The following is a 27,456-nucleotide window of genomic DNA, read 5'->3' on the forward strand; positions in this document are numbered from 1 at the left end:
AATGATGCTCTCCAAAATGATGAGGTTTAAATATAGTAAATGTCATAAATGCTTTCTGGATTTTATTTCATAATCAAAATAATTACAGTGCTATTCAAGGTTAAGTGCCTTAATATTGTTAATCATTCATTACATGTGATTGAATTAAGGGCCAGCAACATGCAACCCAGTCCTGCAGACGCTCACTAGCTGGGTACCACCCCTTTCTTAGTATAAGTAGCACAACTCAGCCATCTCCAGGGCCTCTAGCAAAACATTAGCTTTTGTAACATGACTGGAAAGTCACCAAATTTGGGTTATTTTCAGTCTATGTAGGAGTAAGTTCCAGAAAAAGAGCCGGTTGGGGAATTCTCCAGCAGAAGGATTTTCAGTGAGAAAATGGCCTTTTCACAGAACCAAAGTTTTCTATGTGGAAAAAGAAAGTTCAGACAAATATATTCTTCCCTGGGAGAATCAAAATGAAGGCTCGCCTGGCTGCTGCCTGCTACGCACTCCTTAGTTCCACTTTCAGCAAAAAGTGAGTTTAACAGCTGCTTTGCAGGCAGGCTGCTGGAAGTGAGCAGTCCCCAGCTAGCTGCCCTCCTGGCACGTGGACGGCGTGAAGGGCGAGGAAGAGGGTGAAGTGGGAAGAATTAGAGCCCCCTGCGTGCCTAGGAGACCCTTGGCAGTTGTCAGGTTTCCTGCACAGCTGTCCGAGCGGTTAGCAGCTAAGCACAATGAAAACGCCACTTAAGGGCCCAATAAATTACATTTTTCTGAAAATCCGTTTCTACAAAAATCTCACTTTGACATTTTGACCTGATTCAATACACCTCTCTTCCCCAGGAGAAAGGGTTTCTGTTTTCCAGACAATTCTGTCCACGTATCGCAGGGCTCTCGGGAGACCCCTTGCTACCCCCCATCGGTGCCATAATTAGGGCACTCCTCTGGAGTGACCCTGCTGGCCACAGCCAGGGAAGGGCTGTCCCTGAGGCAAGGCATCTAGGGAGATGCTGGGGTAACCTGAGTAAGCAATTAACAAACAGGCCTTGAGATTATAGTTGAGATCAGAAGAAAAGCTCCAAACCCTTTACCGACAGAGCTATGAAATGTTTGTTCCAGCCGCAGCATAGACACATGGGTTTAACGGCACTTAAATAAATTGGTGTCTTAGAGCATTCTAGGACATGAATATATTCGTCTCTTTGCTTAGTCGCAGGAAATTGCAGTGATGGATTGACATCATTTCATAATTGCACGCGATGCACAACCAAAACAGAGGGCTCAGGCAACGAGCTGCATTCTAACTAAATTCTGAATATTTGTTAATAACAGAAGTTCAGCTAGCATGATATAAGAACTGCACGTATAGGATGAAATGTTAATTTACTATGCTTCAGTTGAGATTTTTAAGGTAGTCTTATTTTCCTTGAATGCATGGATTTATCATTATCAGCCTGAACACAACTAGCACTCTTCAAGGTTTCTTGCTGAAAAGAAATTGAGCGTGCAAATACTCTTTCATCATAATCACACTGGCTGTGCAGGGTAATTCATAAAAGAGCCAGAAATATATTGAAATTCAATCTTGTTTTAGTCCAAATCAATATTAATAATTGTTTGAATTTTTAAAGTGCAATTTACAATTGAAAAATGCACAGAGATCAACACATAGTTGCTAACGCATCAAATTTTCCTATTAAACTTAAAGGCACAGTAATTTTACTTAAAAATGTTTCTTATAAAGCAGAAGGCATTGATCTGTGAAAACAACTATCTATTATTTATATGCACAACATTAGAATGGGTTTTAATTATAAATGAGCTAAAAGGTCAGTAACTATTTTATTTTTAAGGTCTTGATTTTAAATTTGTATAGCTTAATACAAATATTTACGCACCGTGGGCTTAGCAATTTTTGTCAATGGTGGGACGGCTCACAGTGGGATTAGACGCACACAATACTGTCTACAGTCAAAACCCAGTGCTGTTGCACCTTTTACAGAGCCATTAAGTGTGAGGGACTTCAGATAACGAAAAATAATTTCTCCAAGCTTCAATCACGTTCTTTGCATGCAAATGCCTCAATTTCAGTAACGAATGCAAATATTCATGTTTGAGGTAACAGCCTCCAAGCCCTCAGCCAGAACTTGATTGGTGTCAACCCACAGGAGAGACGGCACAGGCACAGGGATGCGATGGCACAGGCACTGGGATGAGATGATAATGCCAGCCCTGAGAGCCAGCCCCGGCGTCCAAATAACCCTGCATGGTACAGGGCTAAACACACCAGGCAGGAAAAGATCCCTGGTTTATATTATCTTCACTGTTCAGTTACCCAAGCGTTAACTCAGCAGTACCAACGTGCTGGGAAGCATCTCAGCAGTCCATTGGTGCTGGGGAGAAGAATACCAGAACACCCTTTTTCTTCCCCAGAAGGATTCCGCTGTGTCACAAATACTTTGACAATTTTCCACCTCCAGGAGCAGGCATCATTATGCCTGTCCATATTACAGCAAGAAGAGGGAGGAAAGGACAGAAGTTTTCAGGCTGCACCTACTCTCCCCTCACCGAATGCAGAAGCTGAGAAGGGATGGAGTTACAAACTGAGTCTGATGTCAAACGCAGCGAGTCAATAGAGTATATCCCTTCCTATAGAGTATCAATGTAACAACAGGAACTTTCTCAGTGACATTTAATGATCTCCGATACTTAGAGCACACACGCACGCCTAGCAGCTATTTGCCTTATCTGTTCTTATTACAAATCTGACAAAAGGTGCTTAAAAATAGAGTAACAGCAAACCAAATAGTAATACTTCCCACTGTACCAGCATTACAGAACAGATTTTAAAGACAGTTCATGCCTATTCAGGATTCTCATTACAGCTCAACATTGAAAATCACCTTCTGTTTAAAAGGCTGAGTAGTTGCTTTGAAATCTACATGTTTCCGGAGCATCAGAAATTCTGGTGCATGCCAGCATACAGATAAGGAAGAACTAGAAGTGCACCTCAGTTCCTTATACAGTGACCATCATATTGGTGTCCCTGCTCCCCCATGGAAATGGGGACCTACCTAGGGTCATTTGCCAGACAGCCTTGCACCTCCTTTCTCACCCAGTCTTGCAGTTACTGCAACCACCACCTAACAAAACAGACACATTGCTGAACACAGACGATGTCTGTCTCCTCCATGGCTCTCTGTTGGCAGCTGTGCACACCTGTCTTTCAAAGTATGACTCTGCTGAAGCTGCAGGTGGTGTTGTACCCCTTCCCCAAAGCTGACCTTGCCAAAATGCAAAACTTTCAGAAGCCAAGGAATGCAAGGGTAGGGCCAATGTTCACTACCCTGTGTAAGCAATGCCCTGGTATAATGCTGATAAACGTACCCTCATGCTGCCTTTGAACAGGCACCACCTACCCCAGATGCTAGGCTGGCATCCCCAGGAAACTCCTGAGACATCACAGCTCTGCCTTTCTGCAACTCCACCAGCTTCCACAGGTATTTCCCCTCATACACAGAACCGTTTCACTCCTCTTTAAGTGATGGCAAAGCCCCCAGATATTTCTCTTCCCTAATACACACCTAGGAGATCCCTCAGCTTGCAGATGATCTTCTTCCCCTTGGTCCCACATGGCTCGTGAGCTGCAGGGGCTCAGTCCCTGCTTCAGGCCTGCCAGCCTATGCCGGCGGTGGAATGTCACTGCTACGCCTCTGCACAACCAGCCGACTAATCCTTCAGCACTCCGTGCAGCTTCCTTTTATACACTGCAGTAACATGATAACTGAATTAAAAATAAAAATTCTATTTCCTTTTGTTTAGCAGTTACATTTCAACATAAAATGCAAATATTTGTTTCAGTTTGCTTTGCAATATATCCTGGGGGAAAATTTTCATCTGGAAAGAAAATTTAAGAGGCATTTTAGAGAAGGAAAAAAAAAAGTTTTCCAAACAGATCTACTTATAGAATATCTCCTTTCAATTAGTTGCTGTGTTTCAACTGCTGAAATCAAGAACAAGATGAGATAACTTAGCTCTGACATACAGGCATAGTCTAAGTAAAAAAAGTACCTTGACTAAGCAGATGGTGATCTTTCATTAGGGAGAAAGCATTTGTAAAATTTCAATAAGAAACAAATTAGTCACCATGGCTAGAAGGATTAAGAGTTGGTATTAGGTGAAAACAGTCAGATGTACATCATTACAAAAGTTGCCTCAGTCAATAAAGGAACCCTCTCCACTACCACCGCCAAGTGTTCCATTTCAAGGTTACAAGGGCTATTACCTTCTTCCTGAAGTAACCATAGTAGCATCAACAGGGAACTAGACACAGTGGGAGCCAGGAGTTTGTTTCCTTTCTGCTGTAGCAGAAATGTTGCTGTTTTGTTTCCTCAAGTGCAGAATTAAAACCACCCTCACTTGTTGACAAAGATTTCTAATACCTAGCTTACAGGGACCATTTCACAGTTTTCCTAGTTTTCTTGCTTGCTTATGACTCCCAGGCAAAGAATCTCCACTTCAGATACTTTATCTTTTAAGAAAAAGAAATAACATTGAGGAATGGTGAATCTCTGCACTGTACTACATGAACCGTGTTACATACGGCACAAAGTTAAGCTGTAATGTTGGAGGACAGGGCCCCACACATACATAAAGCCACTCAAAATTGTTGTTCTAAAAACTATTTAAAATCTCATGATGTCAAGAGGTTTGGCATGTGAATAAAACTTTTACCCAATGGCTAGGAACATATTGTTTAAGTTTATATATATATACACACACACAAAATAATATATATATATATATATATATAAAAGCAGCTTATAAAATCTTTACCTTCTGTCATCTTTTTTCGCCTTACCACAACACATCTAGAACTGCAGAGAAAAACTAAGTTATAAAAGAAAACTCCAGCATACATTTGCTTCATAGTGACGTTAAGGAGGGAGTATGTCTGGAGTAATTACTTGCTTGGTACCTCTGGAAATCCAGCTTATTCCAGATGTGTAGTATCTTCTGAAAAAAGGTGGTTTTATTCAGAATAGCCAGGAAACTTGTGGAAGAGCCAAATGAAGCACCTCCAGGACAACTAAAGAAGAGTTATTTCAGGGGTATGCAACCACCACTGTCATGTGATGGTGCAATCACCTAAAAATCCCTTTGAAAATGTGATAGTTACTTTCAATAGAAAAGAGACTGAAAAAGTGGAGGGAGGGGGAAGCATTTCAAACAAGGCTGTAACTAGAACCAAGTAGGCACCTGAAAAACTAAGAACCTTTCTGCTGTATTTTACGAGAGAGTTCATTGCCTTCAGCACTGTTTTCTGTATGAAATATTGTAGGCGGGGCAATATCCCTACAAATCCTGCTGCCAGGCAGAGCCTGGGAGGGCTAGGCAGCCTGCGTGTGAGACCTGCCGTGCAAATTCTGTGCCTTCTGCTGTGGTGCGGAAGAGAGCTGGAGAAGTTCATTATTGACATTCACCATTTTTACACTGTCACTGTACAGCTCCTGTGAGATGTTAATTTGAAACAAAGTAAAGAAAACTTTTTTTCATTTCAAATGCAAACTGCTTTAGAGATTATATTTTAGCTTAGGAATAGTATTATAACCCCTGAGGATCTTGGAGAGGTGTGTGTATTAACTTGCTAAGGACCTGCTGCAGTACTGAGGAGATTAGTAACACATGACTCCTGCTACAATTTGCACCCAGAAAGATAGGAAAGAAATCTTCTCAACTTTGAAAGGATTATTTTGGTTGTTTACTGAGTGCTGTCCCTTTTGGTCTTAAATTCTAGATGAAAGTGGAAACCAGAAGTGCCCGCTTGCTATTGCAACATGTGATGGAAATGAGAGAAGCAGCTTTAGAAGCTTTGCCAGGGGCTTTGGAATAGGAAAAGGGGTCATACGTTATCACTCTGACTTCAGCCACATAAAACAATATCATAGCTTTTTGCAGTTATGCCAAAATTCAGGTTTTGGCATATTAAATGGGTTAATATACCTTCTAGCAGTGTGCAGATCCAAAGGACAAAACTGGTATACATAACAGAGTAGACTGGACCCACTGATACCTGACAAAAACAAGTTTCCACCGGAATAAGAGAAAGCCTCTAAGCCCCCTTTTCCCCACTCTTTGTGGTATATGGAATCGTGTATATGTGAACAAAAGAGGCTCCTGTAATTTTCACGATTCTTTTCATGACGAGAAATCCCCATTTTGCATAATTGGAGGAGATGCTGAAAGCCAAGGCACATACTGACATCAGTGACTGGAGAACAGAGCTGTTAAAAGGCAGTAAGTTCTGCTTATTCCTGCAACAGCGACGGTGTGCACTGGATGCACTGGTGATCAGCTCAGCACGTTCATTCAGGATCGCTGGGACACAGAAGAGACTAGTTAAGTTGCAGGGAAGATGAAGTGCCAGCTCATCAGGCAGGTCAGTAGGTCCCATTCACCCAAGCACCAATTCCTGCCTCTGCAAGTGGTTCTTAGGAAAACTGAGAGCTTCAAAGCAGTGCTGCATAAAATCACACAAGGCAGGTATGCCTGCTCTTCTTGAATTCAATCTGCCAAACTGGTCTGTGCATCCGCAGCACAGGGCGTACGCACTGGAGCTACCTGGTGGCAAGGGTTCAACATCCTTCAGACATAGGCTGGTATTACAGAGAGGTGGGAAGGCTGAGCCACCTCCCTCCCCTCAGGTACTTCACTTCTGATTTACAAGGATTTGTCGAGAGTCAGAGGAACCTTTAACTTCACTGGTGATTTCATCAAAGCAGGTTTAATCCTTTCCCCAAACGAAGGAAATATAGAAATCCAGATATTTCCAGAAAGAATTTGGGGGAGATTTCAGGGGCGAGGCATTTTGAACAGATCCAACTTAAAATTTCTTATTTCGCTCTTCTTCAAAACAGTTTTTTATTAAATAAAATATCGTAATTACATATGAAGTTGAAGGAAGCCAGACAAAATATTGTGATATGAAGTACCAGCTGGAAACAAATTGCACTTTCCAAATCTCAGGGAAAATCAAAGTTTTTGTTTTATTGATACACAAGCAAGAATATACTGACAGAAAATCCAGCTCCCAAAGATGAATGTTTGGTGAACGGAAGCAACTACAGGATTAACAGTTTCCTACTTCTTTCTATGCTAAAGAAGCTAGAGGATTTGGGGCATAATACTTGGGATTCATTTGCATTTCCTATTTCCAAGAAGTGCTGACAGCTACAGAATAATATGACTTTTAATATCTCCACCTCTAGTAGAGTGCCTGCCTTTGTAAAACTGCTATAAAAATATAGTTTTGCTGGTGAATATGAATAACGTTTATAAATCCTTTTTTCTTCTGTAAATGTCAGGACAAGCCTGATCTAGAAGTCAGGGGTAAAGCAGAGAGTGGACACTTGAGTGATGGGAAAAGCTAGTGCCCTGTGTTTGAAGGCCTTTTGTCTCTTCGAGTGCTTTGAAGCAAGGAAATGCATGCTTGGCTCAGCTTCAGAGATGAGAAGCAGCCTGTTCAGACAACTCACAGGAACACAGCTACTGTATCTAGAAGTGATCTTTTCAGTAATAATAGCAAATCTTTTCCTTATATTATTGTAGTAATAGTATTCTTTTTTTTTTTTCTATTCAGCTAATTGCCCGCTGCCACTATGCCAGTCTCTATATTACACAGTCTAACTAAAATTACCTTAATAACACATAAAGTAAGTGCTCCGTTATGGCACCCTTTCAGAATGCACTAAACAAAACCAGTAGAAGACAAAAAAACATCACAGCTCCCAGCGGCCAACAGTTCAAAAGTTTCCCCAGATCAGCTACAGGAGTGCTGAAATTTGACGTGTAGTTTTCATTTCTATCAGGTAAAGACTGGCTCAAAAATACTTCTCATTTATAAACATCTCTCTCTGAACTGGCAATGCTACCAATCAATGCATGCTGTTAACTGGGGACAGTTTATCAAAGATAAAAGACACCACTGAGGCTGTGCCCATGCAGTGCCACGTTTCTCGGTACAGAGAGCCCGGCCAGCGCTGCACGGACCCCTGCCTCCACAGGGAGCTCCACAGCACCATGCAGACATCCCAGTTTGCGTCCCAAGAATGGCTTAGCCCCCGTGCCCAAGCTAATCTCTGCTGCTTAGTACTTGGTTATGCAACAGCACACAAAGCGCCTGGTGGAAATGCATCAATCTCTGCTTTCAAAAGGCAGATACCTACATACCGCTGCCCTCCTTTGAATAAACAGTGGGCTTTGACTCCGCTCTGAACCTGCAGCCTGCTATCAACTAAAGCTCGCACAGCACAGCGTGAGAAATGAAGCTTACCAAATACATGTGAACTAGGCATTTACATTCATTCATAGGTGATTTGTAATTGTCCAATTTAGCAATCAGTGGATGTTTGCAAAGAACTTGTGTGTTTTGTTGACTTGCTGATGTCTATGGTAATGTAAACCTGACGCTGGCAATAGTTTGTGTTCCTTCTTTCACTGGGAGCTGCATCAGCCCCTTGCAGGGAAGCCCCAAGAAGTGAGAGTACAAAGGTGCTCCACAGTGGGCAGGAGCCTTACAGGGTCTCTGGCCCTCCTTGGTCCTTCCTCTCCTCTGGCTCCATAGGAAAAGAGCCTCTTCTGTTCTCATCTTGGCACAATTCCTTTCCTCTTCAGGCTAATTTAGCTGGGCTGGTCACCAGCTACCCAGGAGAGTGAAAACACACCAGCACCCAGTTGCACAGAGGGTCAGGTTGTTTGGGCTCTGCAGGGTCTGTGAGCAGCCAACAGAGAGAAACAAGAGGCTGTAGCTATTGTGCCCCCATCCCTCTGGTTCTCTGCGAGTGACCAAGCTCTCGAAAAGCAACTGTTGGTAGTGCTGTGAAAGCTGCACACCCTGGCACCGTGTCTTCCTGAGGCAGCCAGTCTCAGATACACTACCCACATAAGAAGAAAGTGAACTCAACTAAAGATCAACAGACCTTTTCCTGGGGCCAAGTTACCCTACTGCCTTGCTCTGCAAGCTTGTCTTTTACTTTCCTTTGAAGCATCAACGTGGCTACTATTAGGTAAAGATCCAGTTCTAGATGGACCAAAGGCAATGCCCTGAGTTTCTACCCAAGAATTACATCGTGCCCTTAGATTGTTCTTATCAGTGCCATTGTTCACATAGGCTTGTTAGCAGACAAGGGGGAGAATGTCAGGTCCTCAAAACTCATGAATGAACAAGCAGCCACGTGCTATCAGATACAACCCTGAGTGCAGCCTGGCTGACCCATCTCAGATGAGGAATCAAACAGAGATGTTGGTAGAAAACTGTCTCTCTGTCTTTCTTGGACTGGTCTATTATCATAATGTCAAATTGCTCACAGTAAAAATATTCAGTCATTAGGCTTCCAGGCGGTGATTGCAGACCTACAAAGCACTACTTTCAGTGCCACTCTTGTTAAAAGATTTAAATAAATCTTTCCCATCATATTGGTTCGCAGTGTCTTTCAGTACTGCTTGGGAGCAGGGGAAATTAGTCCTGTTTCTGTGTTTGTAAATAAAAGATTTGGCACCTGAAAATGTTGCTATAATATTCTAATATTTTCCTCAAACATATTTGGATGGGTTTTACCTAAAACTGTACACTTTTTTCCTTAAAGGGCTTGTTTTAATGATGCAACACCTATTCTCCTACCTGATGCTAATACTTCCTCACCTCAGCCTCATAGGGGTACTACGGTGATTAATGAATGTCTTTGAACTGGAAAGTGCTATCTGAGTGCTAATTACTATCTGTGTATGCACATACTTCTGCTGCTTTCAAGGGCAGAGCATTCACATAACATGGTAATGGGAAAGCTTAGAAAAACATATTTTTTTGTATGTTTTTTAGGAGTTTTATCCACCACAGGAATGTATAAAGGAAGAATAAATTAAAAGTTAGATGTTTCATTTCATTATTGCACATTCTAGTGAACCGCTTTCCATCTGTTTAGTAAGTTCAGGGCAGTTGAAAATGGAGTTTAGATTGGAAGCTGCTTGCAGCCTTATCTTCTTGCACTCTTAGTAATACTAATAAGAATTATAAAAATATATTCTTGCCCATTGTAGGAGCACAGTTAAAGTATGCAACCATAAATCCAAAGTGTAAGTTGACGGCTATGGGTTCATCCAAATTCTGCCTCCCAGCTTCTGGGGCTCGGCATGGATCAATCCAAAGCTCCCAGATACAGCATCCCTCTCCACACACCTGAGGAAGCAGTGCCTGAAGAAACTCTTAGCTGATGCTCCACTACAATTTTTTGTAGCTATTTTATCTCAGCCATCTTTAAAATGACATGATTTGAGTGTAAACAATTTTCAAATGTTTCCTTAATGAGGATACTTGGTTCATGTTTATCAGGCTTTCAGAGTTGCTCTGCTCCTGTAACTCAACGACCAGCCTGGGAGGGCTCAGGAAGCACATGCTCAGCATGTATAAAACAGCCATTCCCATTCACCAGCTTTGTTCTCCTAGGACACGTTAATTAAAGTCAACTGATTGAAAAAATAATTACAGGAGAATAGGGAGGGAAAAAGCCTAGACCCATAATTTAAAGATCTGTGAAGTTTGTGTTTTGTTGAGAGGTAATAATTTTGCTGAGAAGAAAGGTTCTCTTTCTTTTTCCTTCTCGGACTCCCTCTGCATTCACTGCTTGTAAAACGTGTATCGGCAACAGGCAATGAGCAGCATTCTTTAGAGTTATACAAGTACACGTGGCCTTTTCTTCTTTCAATACATGCTTTCATCTAGCTTTCATTACTGTTGCATCTTGAGGTGTCCCGAAGACACTGTAATGTCTACCTTAAAAGGTTATGTGATCCTGAACACAGTTGTCCTATAGGATGTGGAATAATGCAAACATTGTAACTGTTAAAAACTGCTACTGTAGCATTTCTCACACTAATTAAAAACTAGCTGGGGATCTTCTTTCTTGATGCTGCCTCTACTTCAAACAAAAACATTGCAACAAATCAAACCCAGGGAAAATGGTTTAGCATTTTAAGCTAATAATAATTGTTTTAGAAACGCATTATGTGCTCAAGAGTATAATTCATGCAAAAAATGACCTTAAAACTCAGCATTAAGCAAATATAAAACCTTTGTTATTTGGGAGCGGATGTTTTTAAGCTGCTTTCTCTCAAATTATGATTACACATTTCTTGCCAGCTCTCTATCCCACCAGCTGCCAGGGCATTCCCAGCAGAGAAGGGCAGCGCCACTGACGCCAGCCTAGGGGCTGGGAGACCCTTCAGCTCTGCTGCGTCACAGTTTTTCTGTGCAATCTTGGGCAAGGCACTTGCCTCACACCTGTCCTGTAAGACTGGGGCAGAGGCATCCTCCTCCCCATGAGCATGCAGAGAGCGTAAATAGGTTACAAAAAGGAAAATGCTTATATTAGGTAATCAAATGCAATTCTTAGAAAGCTCTGACTGGACAGTTTTACAAAACAATGCTGTGATTTTGGTGTTGTACCAGCCTTACCACAGGTGGATTTGGTTAAAGTACCCATTTCTTCAAACCACTGACTATGTAGTGCAAACAAATTCTGTAGTGAACCAGAGAGAGGGTGGTTCATATTCCCTAATTGTTTGCTTATAACAGCAGTGTTTCAAACTATAACACAGTTGCTTTGAAGGCTAATAGTCCTTCCTTAATCTGACTCACCTAGGGCTTTAGAGTTAGTATTTGAACCTTAAAGAAAATATAAATAAATATATGTGCAAAAAGTCCATCCATACTACATACACATGCACACAACAGGCACAGATGGACTTGTGCAAAGACCCATAAGGATTTGGCTTTTCTAGCGTTGAAAAACTTTGTGACGTTTTCTTTTAGTTTTACTTTTAAATGAGTGAGAAATGTTTAAGGTGAAAAAATAATAAAAATACACAGTTAATACTTGCCACAATTTTAACAGAAAATAAACCCAGCATTGGTTCCAGGGCGACTATTCATGGGCTTAAAGTGAAGTATTTGCCTCAGGGCTGTGCTCAGCAAGAGGTTTAGAATGACATACAGTGTGCCCAACTGGGACTAGGGCTGCTGCCCTTCCACTGGGACTGCATATGATGGCAAGTGTTAGAGTGAGCGGTGAGAATTCACAGAACCGACCCCAGAAACTCGCTGGGAGATCCCAGGGATGGAGAGGCAGCCGTGCCCATCATTCCTGCAGAGATAGCCGGCTTGCTGCCCACGTTCTCTTTCCTCATGTTTTCTGCAAGCCAGTAGCGGGAGGTCCAAGCAGTGTGACCAGGATTTGCCTTGGAAATCAATGCACCTGCAGAGATTTTCCAGTGGGCAGCATGACGACCAGTGGTGCACAGTTTTAGTTCGACTGTTTTTATCAAGGGTGAAGCAGGCAGCTGCCAGTTGTTCATTCTTCTCCCCATGTTTGACATGCAAGGTGCAGCTCTTGAGATCATTTCCCCCGCATTATCTCACTTTATGGTTTTCATATTGTTTAACCGGTGAAAAATAAAGTGACACATGCTTCACTTGAAGCAAGCAAAGTATTAAGAAGGGTTTCTGTGCAAATTGCAGCTGTGGCATGACCATTTTTCCCAAACTGCGCTTTTTAACGATATTCTACATTGTCTTTTTCAACATGTTAAACACAGTGACATATAATTAAAGACAAAGTGATGGGGCAGAAATTGACTGCATGCCTGCAATTAACTGTAAATTAGTTATTTGGTCTAATCAAGGACTTAAACCTACTAATCTGCATTGAAAAAAATAAATGCTCTGTATGTTAAGTTTTAGAGGTTTGGTTTTTTACCTCTTGTAGATGTATTACGCCAGACTTCCAGATGAGAGGGTGAGACTATGAGTGAAGAGCATCCCGAAGATTGTGTGCAGTTCTTTTCCTGGGTCAGAATCGGATTGATCTGAGAACAATAATTATGAGGCTGACATGTATGTTCTCCTTCATCTTGCTGTTTGGAGCAGCTGGGCTCGTTGTCTTCATTCACCTGCAGGATCCAGAAGAAATAGTTCATCAGCAGACACCAGGTTAGCACTCCTATTTGACTCACTTGCTCTTTCATGTTCAACATTTTATACTTATACCCTTAACATGTTTTACGTCTTCAAGAGGTTGTCTCAACAAAGGCATGTGATTTTTTTAATGAAGGCTATTTTAAAATCAATTATCAATTTCTTAAAAAAAAAAAAAAAGGAAGAAAAAAGGAAAAAAGAAAGAAAGAAAGAAAGAAAGAGGAGCTTGCTTAAAAAACAGTTCCAAGAACCCATTAACTGATTATGCAGGGATCTTTGCCAAGGTGCACAGGGTCCAGGTGCATGGAATTAATTCTCTGCTAAAGTTGAGACCAACTTCTGCTAGCAGATATACCACTATAAATATGAAAATAAGAACTCTCCCCAAAAGTTCAGTTTCTGCAAATATATGCCTCTGAATCTACCTTTGCCCGTATATTGTATTCAACGTGTCATGGAGATGCAAAATAAGGGATGCATAAATGAGTCATGCGAGAAACATAAAATACTTTGGGATGCATTCCTTTAACATGCTTAACTTCCATGCAACTTTTCATAACTTTCTTTCACACACATGCCGTCTTCCTGCGCTACTAACTTTAAACTGCGAAGAGCCACAAAGACCACATCAGTGTGACAACTAGAAAACTGTGGGCTGTAACAGTGGTTTCCTTTTAAAGGGGGAGCACACAAGAAGTATGAGAAAGCATGATATCTCTTGATTTACTTACAGTCACTTTTTCTTTGACTAAGGCTGTAATGAAGGCTGGTTTACAGCCTGGACAAATGCCAGTGCAGACACTCCAGCTCGTAATAATGCCCTTGTGCGCCAAGGTTTGGTCACTATGTTTGCTCTTACAGGCACTGAAATTCTCCTTTGACTAAATACATGCTTCATAAAAAGTCTATTTGATTGACATCGTCACTGTACAATGAACACAATTGTGTATACTTTCAAGTATTACTAACATTTTTAAAGGAGCTGAACCCTAACACAAAGACCTCTTAAATAATTACATTAAGTGCTAATTTCTGTGTCCAGGTTTATTAAGTGCTTATTTCCATGTCACTAAACAATCTGTATTTTATTATTTAGTCCAACTGCACACCAATTTTGAAAACAGCCACTCAGCTGAAACTAGAGAAATAATGAATCATCAGTGTTGTGCAAAGCAGAGAATTAACCAGTCTATTCAGTGCTTTTGCAATTTATTTTTGTATACTTGGATGCAAAAGAGCTTACAGATTGAAACTGGCAGTACTGGTCACATTCAACTGAAATTGGCCAGTAGATTGGGCATGAGGGGAAAGACATATGGACAGCAAATGCAGGCAGTACTCTAATACATCTACGAATGTGTACCTTTACATTGAAAAGTTAATTCTTTGCTCCTGAAAGAGAAGGAATTTCTAGTGGTGTCTCAAAAAAAGTGCCATTTCTTCTCCATTTTTTCATTATTGGTCCCTCTTCTTGATCGGTTGTACCTCTGTTCTCTCTGCCACAAACCTTTTGAACACCAGCTGCTGATTGTAGTGCACTGTGAAGTGATTTTTGAGATGGATGCAACTGTAGAAGGGGATGCCCAAGCACATTTAAATGAAAATGAGTGAGTTTGAACTGAGCTCCTACCCCCAGCAGAAAAACTCACTCCATAACACAGTCGATTGCTGTGGGTAGGGTTCTGCATAGCTCAAACACGAACAACACTGTTACTGCCAAAGCTGTGTAATCAATTGCTCGATTCTCACATTCAATTACTATTTATGTTAATAGGAACCAGACTGTACACTTGAGTAAAAGGTGCTCAATACAATTACTCTTATTTCTGTTTGGCTGATTTTTCATGTGCGTTAAGTGCTTTCAACTCTCAGTGGACTCAGAAACTCCTCACATCCACTGCTTCCGAAAATGATACCAGTTATCACTAAAACATATTAGGCAGCTTAAAGGACACAGGAAAAAATATCCATTTGTTTCATTAAAAAGAGAGGTAGGCATGTCTCATCTCTAGACAGTCTCCTGTGAAAATCTGTCAATCACAAGCGACATTTCTGGCATGCTGAGAAGGATCCTTCCCTTCGTCTGTCCAGTGTTCCTCCTTAAAAAATCCTGTTTCTAATGGAGAGCAGAAATTGCTGTAATTTGCTTGTCTGATTGCCCCCTCAATAGAATTGAACAAATGCATGTATCATTAAGCTACTTAGGACAACAGACTCTGCATGTCAAGGTTTTATTGGATTAGCCTTTGCTTTTGTATTTCTTGTGTAGTTACTATGTAGTAAAACATATTTGCCAGATGCTGGAATCTCATCGGAAAGGCTGGAGAAAAGTTGGTAATGTTTATTTTCCACTGAAAAGCAGCGTAGGAGAATTTTGCATTGTCCAAAAGGCCATTTTTCATTGTTAGTATGTCCAGTCATCTTTAATTTAAGACAGTACAACTTATGAAACAAGATTAATAAAACTACTTTGGTACTTTAGTTTTATCTGTCTGTTCCGGAAATTGTTCTTGATTGTTTTAGTCCTAGCAAGCATGATGGTGAGACCTTGATGTACTACTTAAACCAGTATAAAATCCACAGCCATAAAACTTTAAGTAATGCTTACATTACTTTCACTGAGCAAAGTACTCCTGACAGTAGCTGTTTGTGTTGATTTGTTACTATTCATTTATTCTTTCCCTATGCTTCACATTGCTACCTAATTGTGATGCTGTACTGAGAAAGCAATATCAAAGTAATTTTCCACAACATTAGTTACAATTTTCTTCTGATCTTTCAAGTGAAAAAATCCCATCCTGTTGGCTTCTGTGAGCATATAAACCTTGATTACATTTATCTGTTGGAAACCAATGCTTACAAAGTATATGTGCCCGGGATAGCAGGTGTAGAGCCTTTTTTGCTGATTGACAAACACGCTGTCTGTGTAGTTTTATTTATATAACACACATCACACTGAGCAGATATATTTAAGACAGACAGCCATTTAGGGTGGGCAAAACAGATTTCCCAAGCCAATATATTCAATACAGTAGATATTCCTGTGGTCATTAAAGAGACAATAACTTCACTTACGACAGTCGTTTTCTCAGCACCTATGAAGAGTGCTATTACCATGGAGAATGCAGGATAAAGCAGGGGTGTGGGTTGAGAAGTGGTATGAATGATAGTTATAAGCCATATAGAAACACAATGCTCTTCTAGTCATTCTCCCTGTATAATTAGAAATACCTTATATATATAATTATAGATATGTATACACAACCTTGCACATGGGTTGGGGCAGTTCCAACCATCAACACAGGCTGGGCGGAGAATGGGCTGAGAGCAGCCCTGAGGAGACAGGCTTGGGGGTGCTGGCTGAGGAGAAGCTCAGCATGGCCCAGCAACGTACATTTGCAGCCCAGAAAGCCAACAGCACCCTGGGCTGCAGCAAGAGAAGCGTGGTCAGCAGGTCGAGGGAGGGGATTGATTGTCCCCCTCTGCTCTGCTCTCATGAGACCCCACCTGCAGTGCTGGGTTCAGCTCTGGGGCCCCCAACATCAGAAGGACACGGGCCTGTTGGAGCGAGTCCAGAGGAGGCCACAAAGATGACCGGAGGGCTGGAGCAGCTCTCCTGTGCAGACAGGCTGAGAGAGTTGGGGTTGTTCAGCCTGGGGAAGAGAAGGCTCCGGGGGCACCTTAGAGCAGCTTCCAGCACCTAAAGGGGCTGACAAGAAAGCAGGAGAGGGGCACTTTACGAGAGCACGTAGTGCTAGGACAAGGGGGGATGGCTTTGAACTGAAAGAGTGTAGATTTGGATTAGATATTAGGAAGAAATTCTTCACTGTGAGGGTGGTGAGACACTGGAAGAGGCTGCCCGGAGGAGCTGTGGATGCCCCGTCCCTGGCAGTGTCCAAGGCCAGGCTGGATGGGGCTTTGAGCAACCTGCTCCAGTGGAAGGTGTCCCTGCCCGTGGTGGGGGGGCTGGAACTAGATGGTCTTTAAGGTCCCTTCCAACCCAAACCATTCTGTGATTCTATGATACAAATCTTGGCTTCTGCAGTAACCACACCATTATTCTTAAACAGACACAGGAAAGGATTTGTTTTGGATAAGTGAAGCACATTTACACATGGTGCACAAGAAGAATTTAATACACATATGCCCATCCTATTGCTAATGACTCTTTAATGTATAAATCTCCTGTCTGTGATAGAATATTCAACATGCAAAAACTTTACAGTAACTAAATGTGCAGGCACTCCACCGCTGTGTTTGTCCTGGTACCACAAAAGCAGCTGGGAAGGGGTCTGTCCAGCCCAGTGGTTAGCAAGAGGTTTCTTCAGCATAATGGCACGTGCCCTCTCGCTCGGTTTTTACAGTGGAAGAGGTGACAGGGCTAACGAGCACCCTTACAGCCCTGGCCAGGGCCAATCCCATTTATGAGATCACTGGCAGCATGGAGAACTTGGTTTTGTGAGAGCTGCATCTGGGTGGTACAAGAGGGAGCAACATGGACAAACATCAGCAAGTGATGTCCTGACAGCTCTCAGGTGGATTTCAAATGCCACACAAAATTCTGAGCTGCAGACCAGCCAGCCCCTGGGCTGCAGACAGGACTGTGGTCATGAACAGCAAGCAGGTGGTCAGGTGAGGTCATGAATACCAGGACCACTGTGTCCAAGCTGCACCAGGGGCATAGTATCTGCAGCTGTACCACTCTGCCTATAGCTGTACTGACTATGGACTTTAGTCAGAACAGAAAGGATATTCTAAATTGGTATCTACTTTTCTAATAGGAGATTTTGCCACATAAAAACTAAGGGAATTATTAATATTCCTCTACATCTACCTATATTCATGTAGCAAATTCCTCTCTATACGGTGAATGAGTCCATGAAGAAAAAAATATTGGGGTTTTGCCATATGGTTACTGAATTCACAAATCATTAAGAGTTTTCAGTTAGAACTTTTAAGATCAATATATATGGACACACGCTCCTCTGGGAACTGGGAAAAGGTGGAAAATACATCTCAAAGGATGCATGTTGTGAAAGCTCCAAATGGGTAAAAACAGGGAGTGGAATAGAACCGGCTTTGCACTCTGACTGTATCAGAATTCAAAAGTCAAGAATGACTATAACCAAGGCTGAAACTCATCTGACTGAGATTCTGCAGTTATTGCTGTCCTTACCTCATCTACCAGTTCCTAACATAATACTGTCATCTTCTTTATTTTCTGCTTTGCTAAGGGTGTGATGGGGAGGAGAGGGAGGAAGGAGAGACAGCAGTCTGAAGGGCTGGCATGCCAACGCTATTGCAAACCTGATGGCACAAGGCAGCCACAGTGCAGAGACCTTACTGTATATTGCAGGAGCCTTAGAGCAAATACCAATATTATAGCCGTACTGAAATTTTCTTAATTACTTATTCAGAGCACATACACCTTGTTACTCACAAATTACAGTCCTATGCACATCTCCGTGTTTGCTGTACATTTCCATAATACTGTCCTAGTGCACAACGTTCCACTTGTTTGTCGCACTAGAAACTTCTTATAAATACGACCGAAAATGAACTAGCATTGTTATATAATTTCAGAAGTAATTTTCCTACAATTTGCAACTTACTTCTCTTTATAAACTGGAAGCCATTTAATCTGCTTCTCAACTGACAGCATCAGCAGAAATCACGAACAAAGGATCTGGTGACTGTAGCAGAGGCAAGCGGGCTTGCTGACACTCTCCAAGCAGAATCGGCATACTGTTATATGTGTGTAGGGGTAGCTTCCACCAACCGACTCCAGAGTGGCTGAACCTTCTGCAGTCACATCCTCTGAGTCTTCTTTAGCTGAACTTCTCCCAGCAAAGAACTTCCCTGTGTGCAGACAAGTTCCCAATGGTCTGCAGTTACTGGGATGAAAAGAAAAAGATCTATTCCCTTGTCTGCTGAGGCAAGGCACTTATAAGGGAAATGTGGTCTTACGAGTATGATATTCTCTTTTCTGTTGCTTGAAATGGGTGTAGTTTAGACTGACCATGAATGTGAACCTGGTTGTTTTTCACATTGGAAAGAAGCACTGGCAATGACTTCATCAGTCTACTGCTATAGGGGGATCAAACGCTGCACAGATGGTTACAAAGGAAACCCTACAGCACACTGCCAGTGCAAACCTGTTCAAAAGAAATGCAGTCTAGTGCTCAAAGCAATCATGTATAAGCTTTTTATCACAAGTAATATATAGAGATGGTCTCATGCGACGCTTTTTCCCTGCTTTCATGACTTTGCCATATCCTTGCCAGTCACGAAAAATGCAGCATTTATTTACAAAATAGTATTGAGAGCAGGCCATTTTTTTTTCCTTTTTATATCATTTCTTAGCCTAAAGCCCATTAAAGCAAATACAACTCTCAAGCTATAGCATCGCAGGCCAGCATTTATAGGACCAGTATTTCCTGTCAGCCATCAGCAAGTGCTCCACAGGAGTCGGAGCACTTTGGTGTTAGACTGCAGAACTGGGATCCACAACTGCTGTGGTTTGCTCCTGTCCTACTCACAGATTGTGCTGTATTGTGTTAAATCAGGCAATTCACCTGCTAAATGTCTCCATTTCCTATTATAAAGGGGTTCTCTGCAGGGGATTCAAGGTACCTAAGGACTGCTAGATCCTACAACAAAAATCCAAGACCAAACCATATTAACTGAAATTATCACAAAATCCAATGCATGACTAGCAGCAGTTATAATCCCACTGCAGTGGTGCGCACACCCACCCACCAGATGACTGTACCAGAGCCACTGTCCATTCATTTGATGGTAAAAAGTTCATGTCGCCTAACCCCAAATCTATTTATCCACACAAAAACACAGTGATGTAGTTCTAAATCACTCATATAGCGCAGCTTCCACTTCCACAGATTTCCCTATCCTCTCTTTTTCTGTAAGCATTCTCAGATACTGACTGGTTAAAAAAAAAAAAAAAAAAAAAAAAAAAAAAGCTTTGATATTTCTTTTAATGCCTACTTTTAAAAACTGTCAGAGGTTGACACTTCTTTGTTGTGTCTGGGAAAATAAGAAGTGACCTGCCATCTCAGAGCTGCATTTGTTTATGGTGCTTGGCAACATATCAGAGGCAAAACTGAATCGCACTGTGATATGTCAGAAGACTCTCAGAGTGGCAGCTTTATGAAAGTATATTCCTAGGGAACAAACCTGGATGCTTCTCAGATTCCCCTGGAAATTTGCAGAGGCATTACAGAAATGTGCAAAAGTTGATCAGCATGCTTTCATTTCACCTCAAAACATTTATTCTAATTATAAGGCTATACTGAAATTTTCACAGAAAAGTCTCAATACTAGAAAGCCTTCTTCCTTATGCCAGCTATCATCCAGTTTGCTTGATTTTTAAAACTTGATACCACGTTGAGGAGCTTAGGTAATTTTAAAATGCTTTCTGGATTTTCTAAAGTTTATGTCATTTTAAACATGTTTTGTAATACATGTTTCCATTTCTCAAAGTTATTAACCTTGCCCTAAAAGCTTAACCAAAACTTCCTCTCTCCAGCAATATTATCCTTTTTCATTTAGTAAACATTAATTTTCCTTTCATGATTCTATTGGAGCTTGAAATTAAAAGTGGCTTTCTTCTCTATTACGGCTTGCTTTGTGTATCAGCATCAAAACTGCCAGTTTACTGCTTTAGCACCAGTCAAGAGAGCATAAAAAGCCAAATAACTGATCTCGTATAGGCCCTACACAACAGCAACTTCTTGTGGACATCTTTATCATTTTCTTCAAATGAATAATCTATATATTTTTGAAAGTAAGCGACTGGTTTGGGATGTGTCACCACTTGACATATGCGGGTGATTAACTGATTTTAATCTTATTCTGTAGAGGCCTTATCCTGCAAGATGCTAGCTCATTGCATCAGTGCAGAAATGCACTTCAATACCAACTAAGTGGCTCAGCTGTTAGCTCTGCTCCCATGCCTGACGTGCTCTGCTGCCTGAGGGTCAGAATATTCTGCATCTTGTAAAAATTAAGTCCCATCTTTGTCCCTTCTTGGTTTCAGCCACTTTAGGAGACCTATGTGGTGATTAAGGGAGGAAATGCTCCAGCCAGGCCCTTCCTTTGTTGCCACTTCTGCACATCAGTGCAATTGTTCTTTCCCTCTTTTTCAGAATCACTATGCACTGGCTGTTCATACCTACAGAAATAGAATCTTCTGGGGCTTCTGTTCCTGCTTTTTAGTTGGAAACCACACATTTTCTCATAAAACTCTTTGCAGGGATTGGATGTCTGATGTTTTGCTCTTTGTAGTGCATTAGCCAAGAGACCGGTGTTTAACAGTCTTCGGCTATCCCTGGACGGTGAAAGTGAAACATGCTGTGCCACTGAGTACGTATGGGCGTACACAGGGACAGTTACATGGGCTGGGAGGAAATCAGGGGACATCAAATCCCGTTACAGAGCAGTTGGAACTCAACAGCCTCAGGAAGGGAAAAAGAGCTGGCTGTGAATGAAACTCCTCATCCTTCAAGAAGGTGCCTGTGCTCCAATGCCCTGTTCCTTCCCTGTTCTAATTCATTTACCTTTCTCCTTCCATTTGGCACAGTGATTGGCAGTGCTGAGCTTTCTGTAATGACAGCGCAGCTAATGCTTGGAACAAACGAAGGTATATTTGGCTTTAGAACTGTTTTAGGCTTGAATTCACAGGAGTCTTCAGCTGGCCTGCATCTGCTGCAGAGTGGCTGACACAGAAGCAGAGGAGACACACAAATACTTACTCTTGTGGCCAGGAGGAGAGAAAGCACAAGCCTAAACAGAGGAAACTGGTCATTTGCCCAGTGGCTACCTGAGAGGGGTGGGAGGGGAGACTCTTTTTCTCAAGCTGTTGCATTTATTTTTTTTCACTTGTTTGACTTGAGTTTATTTGTTAATAAACTTCTGCACAGCTTAATGCCCATAAGTCAGACCACAGGAGAAATTACAGACAGCAATCACTGCCTCTCTGTGTGAACTGAATGCAGCTTTAATTGGGTCCTTCTAATTGTGCATGCAGCTGCTAGGAAAAACACGATGATGCTTATCTCGTACAAGAAAACAAATTCCTCTCACTACTCCACTGTAAACAAATGAGAAGACACGTATTCAAATAGTCACAAAAGTAAATGTATAAACCTGCAGGTAGATACCATGAATTTTATGCCACAGCAAAGCAATTCTGAAGTCATTGAGACTTTAATGTAGTTCACTATAATTCTTTAAAACTCATCCTGAAGACTTTAGTGAGAACTTAAGCAGGGCTGGGATACCATTCATTTGCCCAAAACAAACATCAGCACCTCAGCCACCAAGTTCACAAACACTGTGAACAGCCAAAATTAATACTGGAAACCAATCAACTGTTTTTTTATAAGCTGTTAAATTGAAACCTGCCCCTCCATTCATTTAGCTCAAGAGATGTTATTACCTTGTAAACCTGAGGCATCCTTAAGTCACTACCTAATTAAAATTCCAATTATTCTGCATTTATGAGGCGCTCATTCTCATGCTATTGAAGGGAATTAAGTTACTCAAGAATGTACAAAGTCAGGTATTGTTTAACACCTATATATTGATGATGTGTTCAGTGCTGCATGTTAAACCAGCCATGTCACTGCCTGTTCCAGTAGCATATTTCACCGCTACCTGCAGAACGCTTCTTGGGATGATTTATACTTTGCTGGAGAAAATCAAAACGAACAAACCTTAAACCATTATAACAGGAAAGAAAAGCATGTGAATGGGAGAGAAACAGAAATTAAAAAAAAATATATATATATGTGTGCAGCACACAAAGAATGGTAGGAAAGGAGGTCTAAGAAATAAAAGTTGAGATAACGTCCTTTTCTGTTCTTCACATTTGAAGAGCTTTGCAGGGCTTTTGTAGAAAAACATCCAGAGACTACTTGTGCTAGATACTTTAAACATTTTTAAAAAGGATTTTTAAAAAAAAAAATATTCAAACTAAAATTTTTAATTAAATTAGAATGTAACAGAAAATTTACTGCACTTTTATAAAACATGTTAATAGACAACGGGCTCAGAATCAGTATGACTGAAGTTCCCAGGGGTGTTAAAATGAAGATATCCATAAAAGGGAAGCAGTAAGGAAGATCAGTATTTACTACAGTAAATTTACAATAGTTAAAGAACTTAGAACACCTTACATTTTCAAAAGCACTAAATACTCCTAATAAATAATGATGTAATTATATTATACTTCCATATACAAATCTTTGAGACTGAACATGTTCTTAAAGTCTACACTTTTGCACACCATATTTTTCCTCTTGCTTGTTACCAGAGATCAAATTACATATTCAATATATTCTGATTGTTCTCTGCCTTTTCCTCTAAAGGCACTGGCTTCACTTCTTAATTGAGACTCAGTGGAGACAAGTTCACCACAACATAATTTAATGAACTACGGAAGAGTTACCTTTTACTGCATGAAGTACCAAGCTGCATGACAGAGAAAGAGTATCTCCTAGGTGATGTTTCAGTAGATAATAATTAACTAAGACATATCCTAAAATAATACCACCCACACACAAATGCAGCTCTTCCCCACCCCCCGAAATTGGACAACACATAAAGACATAAAGCTTGTTAATAAGCCAAGGACACAGTTCCTAAAAGGAATCCAATGACACATTTTCTTTCCTCCATGAAATCACAGATTAGAAATTGGAGACCTGCAGCACAGATGGGTACATTTTACTCTTTTTTCCCCTTCAACTTCAAAGGCTGAATTGTACTTGATTTACCCTTCACATTAGTCTTGCATGTGCCATCACCACAGCCCCTTCCAAGTGCAAAAATTTTCCTTTTTGCCCTGAATGATTTTGAGCAGATAGCAACGGTACTCTCACCGCACACAGCTGTCATCTTGGCACCTCCTGCCCCCTCTGCTTCGGGGCTTTGGGGAGAAACTTCTGCAGCATCAGCCTCGCTGTTCTGTTTGGTTATTTACTTATATTGTTGAGAAGGGGGAAAAAAATCTCCCACTTTTAAAGGTCTTGCATGCCACAGCCTGGGGAGCAGGACTGAGCTGCCTGCAGACTGCCTCTCAGGGACACGGCAGACAGCACACTGCCATCCTTCTTCACCTCCCTCATCCAAGCATGCTGCTTCCAGCCCTGTCCCTACCCTGAGTAGCAAAGGCATCTTTCTGTCCCTCGATCTTTATATAGTTTTGTTGCCATTTAATGATAATTAGATTTCAAATTACTCAAATTAGGGAGTGAGTCAAACACCGGCTCCTATTGAGTTCAGAAGGGTGCGTGTATTTATCGGCATTTTTACAGCATTTAGCCACTTTGATCAGAGCCCTCCATGCCACCACAAACAGATAGTCATTTGATTATAATGAAAGATGTTTCAGAAATGCTGCCGAGACAGCATTTCAAGAATTCCGTATATTTTAATATTCATCAATTACACGTTTCTGAGTTACTGTCCTTTTAGCAACCAACCACTGATGCTGTAAAAACATTCAAGTGAAGGGCAAATTGTTAATATTCAAAAAGAAGCCTATTTGCTACAAGAGCAGCTCTAATTAGCAAGACAAACCACCTTCTTGTAGTCATTTACAGGAATCAGAAGCAAGCACAGCAACACTGGTCTTGAGAGTGGCAAAATATTTACCATCTCCTGCCTCAGCGGAGAAGGTGCCCAGAGTTAGAGGCTTACCTTCGGAAAAGGCAGCTCTGTTTCCTAGCTTTGACTTTGCTCCTGAAACACAGCACTCATTAGGTCTGCTGCGTGTAACTACTGCCTTTTCTTAGCTTAGTTGCATGAATCTGTCTCTTGTTTCTTTTATCTAGCAAGCTGAAATGTTCTTGGGCAGGAATCAAAGATTTCCTGAATGCATAGCTGCGTTTGGGTTGCTGTGTCCATCTCCTCCACAGCTAGGGCTCAGCTGCAGGGCACTGTAAAATGGGGAAACGGGAACCCAGGTGTGGGTGGCCACGCAGGTTTTTTAGACTAGGAAAGGGACAATCCACGAGACATTTCTCTGATAATGTTCCTGTCACAAGGAAAAGAAAAAATGGTATTCAGCGCAGCGTTGCCATTGCCAGGACGTTTTGCCCCGGGCAGCACACACTGTGGCTCCGAGCCACTGAGAGGGAGTGACCAGGTCAGACAGACAATGCGTGCAAAATGTATGGAAACAGTTCCAGACTACATTTTCAAGCTTTGTTATCTCTCCATGCTATTCTAATTTATGGAGCTGAAATGTCCCCTCTCCTTTACCAGCAGGCCTAGGTGCTACCTAATAAGTTCACTGAAGAAAGCCGATTGATTTAGCTGGTTCCTTTTCTCTGCAACAGGTCTAATAATTGCACACTTCTCTGGGCAAGATCAGGTCCTAAAGATGATAGGGGTTTTATCCCTCAGTGTAAAAGCAGCAATAAAAGCAGGCTGGCAGTGTCTCCACCCTCACAGTGGGCCACCGTGGCGTCAGTGTCAAACATAACTTGATGAGACCAGCCGATAGCAGAAGGATTCTCAGAGGAGGTGAAGGTAGCACAAGATGTTTCTTCAAATCAAATCTATCTTGTAGGTTATTCCTACTAAGGGGAAAAAGCGCTTCTCTAGTTTTACTCTTTGCATTTCTTGGACTTAATACCCTGCAGTTTGTTGGGTTTTTTTTAAATGAATGCACAAAAGCTAATGAAACATTTTGCCATTAGCATGTTACCCAGCGAGGCTGTATCATGATTGGTGTCTGCAAACGCCAAATAGCTTGTGTCACTGGCCGACCCAGATAAATCAGAGTTTAAAACAAATACCATTCAAGCTTATCTACAGGTACTACTACTTATATTCAGTCAATACCCTGGGCCAGTGCCATCTGATAATGCTCTTCATAGTCCAGGGGAAGCTTTCCCAAGGTTTCCACCAGACATCCAGCGAATGCTCTCTATTCTTCAAATCGGTAACTTGCAAAGTGTGATTTCAACCAAAAATTATCTTTCTAAATGAATATATCTGAAATGTAAATTTTACAAAATTTAATTTCTTGGGAAAAAAAAAGAAAAAGAAAAAAAGAGTAAAGGTTAAAACACATCCCAAACCAGAATGAAAATTTCTGGATTAAACAAAATGACCCACACTGAAAGGTAAGCAACATCGCAGCAGAAAAAAACCATAAAATCTCAGTTTATTCTTTTCCCTATTTTTTTTTTTTTTAGTTTAGCTACCAATTCAAAATGTTGACATTGTCTGCTTAAGCAGCATTTCAAAGGCAACATAATATTTATAAAGTAAACCATTGCCCTCCTCTAGACTGGGCATTAAATAGAACTTGCCCTCCTGCTGTGTTGAGCTCTCAGCTCTGCTTTCGTTCAAAAGAAATGAATGTGTCTTTTGGGGATCTACCTGATATGAAATGTGAGATGTAAAAAATGTGACTTAGTTTTAGTTAGAGGATTTTATCAAGTTAAAGATATAATCCCTCAAGCATTCTAGTCCTAATTACAGAATAATTACTGCCAAAGAATGTCTTTTTTTCATAAAACATGTATACCAAAAAACCACCCAAGCCCAACAACAAACTGTGTTGTAGGATAACCTCCCAACCACCGCAGCACCCTCCTTGAGGAACCACCTTCCCATTGGTGTCTATTTTCAAAAGCCAAAAGCAAATCACTGCATACCTGCATATAGGAAAACTAATGACCTCCAACAAACAACTCCAAAATGTTTATCCAAAGCTTTATAGAGAAGCTGATAGTTTTTTAAGTGCCACACAAATTTCTTGAACTGAAGAGAGTATTAACATGACATGCTAATGAAACTTGCATTTGATAAGATATATAGCCATTCAAATTCTCTGTACCTTTCTGACAACCCAGCATATTGCAAAAATGAACCATCAAGACTGCAGTTTAATCTGCTATAAAATCAAATGATCCATGTTAACAAGACAATTACATAACCCTCAGAAACTAAAGCAAAATTTTTCAGAAGTTCACCAGATATAAACTGGTTTTGAAAAATGTGAAAGCAATATTACACAGTACGCAAACTGAAAGTTGTTACTGTGATTAAAATAATATGGGTGGTAAATTAAATACCAATTTTACTACGAAAAGAGTCTAGCTCAGGTGCTTCAAAAAAGAAAGCAAACCTGCAAATTACATGCTGTTTATGTTGGCCTATTTAAAATCACTGAAGAATGCATTACAAGAAAATTAGCATTTGGAAAGCTTATTTGAAGGCAGTAAAATTAAAAATCATGACAGCTGCTTTTCTAGCTGCTTTTCTGCCGGACGTGGCAAATAAAATGATACACCATATATGTTACATAGAGGTTTGTTAGATACTGTTTCCCATAACAAAACGTTACCATACAGTGGGTACAAACCACAGGAATCAAACCTTACACTTAAAATTCAACAGCTTCTAGCTAG

The 27,456-nt window shown here is 41.1% G+C and overlaps 1 protein-coding gene across 2 annotated transcripts in view; it reads left to right on the forward strand.

The window, feature by feature from the left end:
- The window catches only part of CHST8 (carbohydrate sulfotransferase 8), a 185,732-nt gene that overhangs the window by 29,774 nt on the left and 128,502 nt on the right, over window positions 1-27,456 (forward strand). For both annotated transcript variants that reach the window (XM_055726998.1, XM_055726997.1), the window contains exon 2: window positions 12,801-13,024. In XM_055726998.1, the coding sequence (XP_055582973.1) occupies window positions 12,916-13,024 (109 nt within the window). In that variant the 5' untranslated portion in view covers window positions 12,801-12,915. The remainder of the gene's footprint in view (window positions 1-12,800; window positions 13,025-27,456) is intronic.

Source organism: Falco cherrug, chromosome 14 (assembly GCF_023634085.1).
Source record: "Falco cherrug isolate bFalChe1 chromosome 14, bFalChe1.pri, whole genome shotgun sequence".
NCBI lineage: Eukaryota > Metazoa > Chordata > Aves > Falconiformes > Falconidae > Falco > Falco cherrug.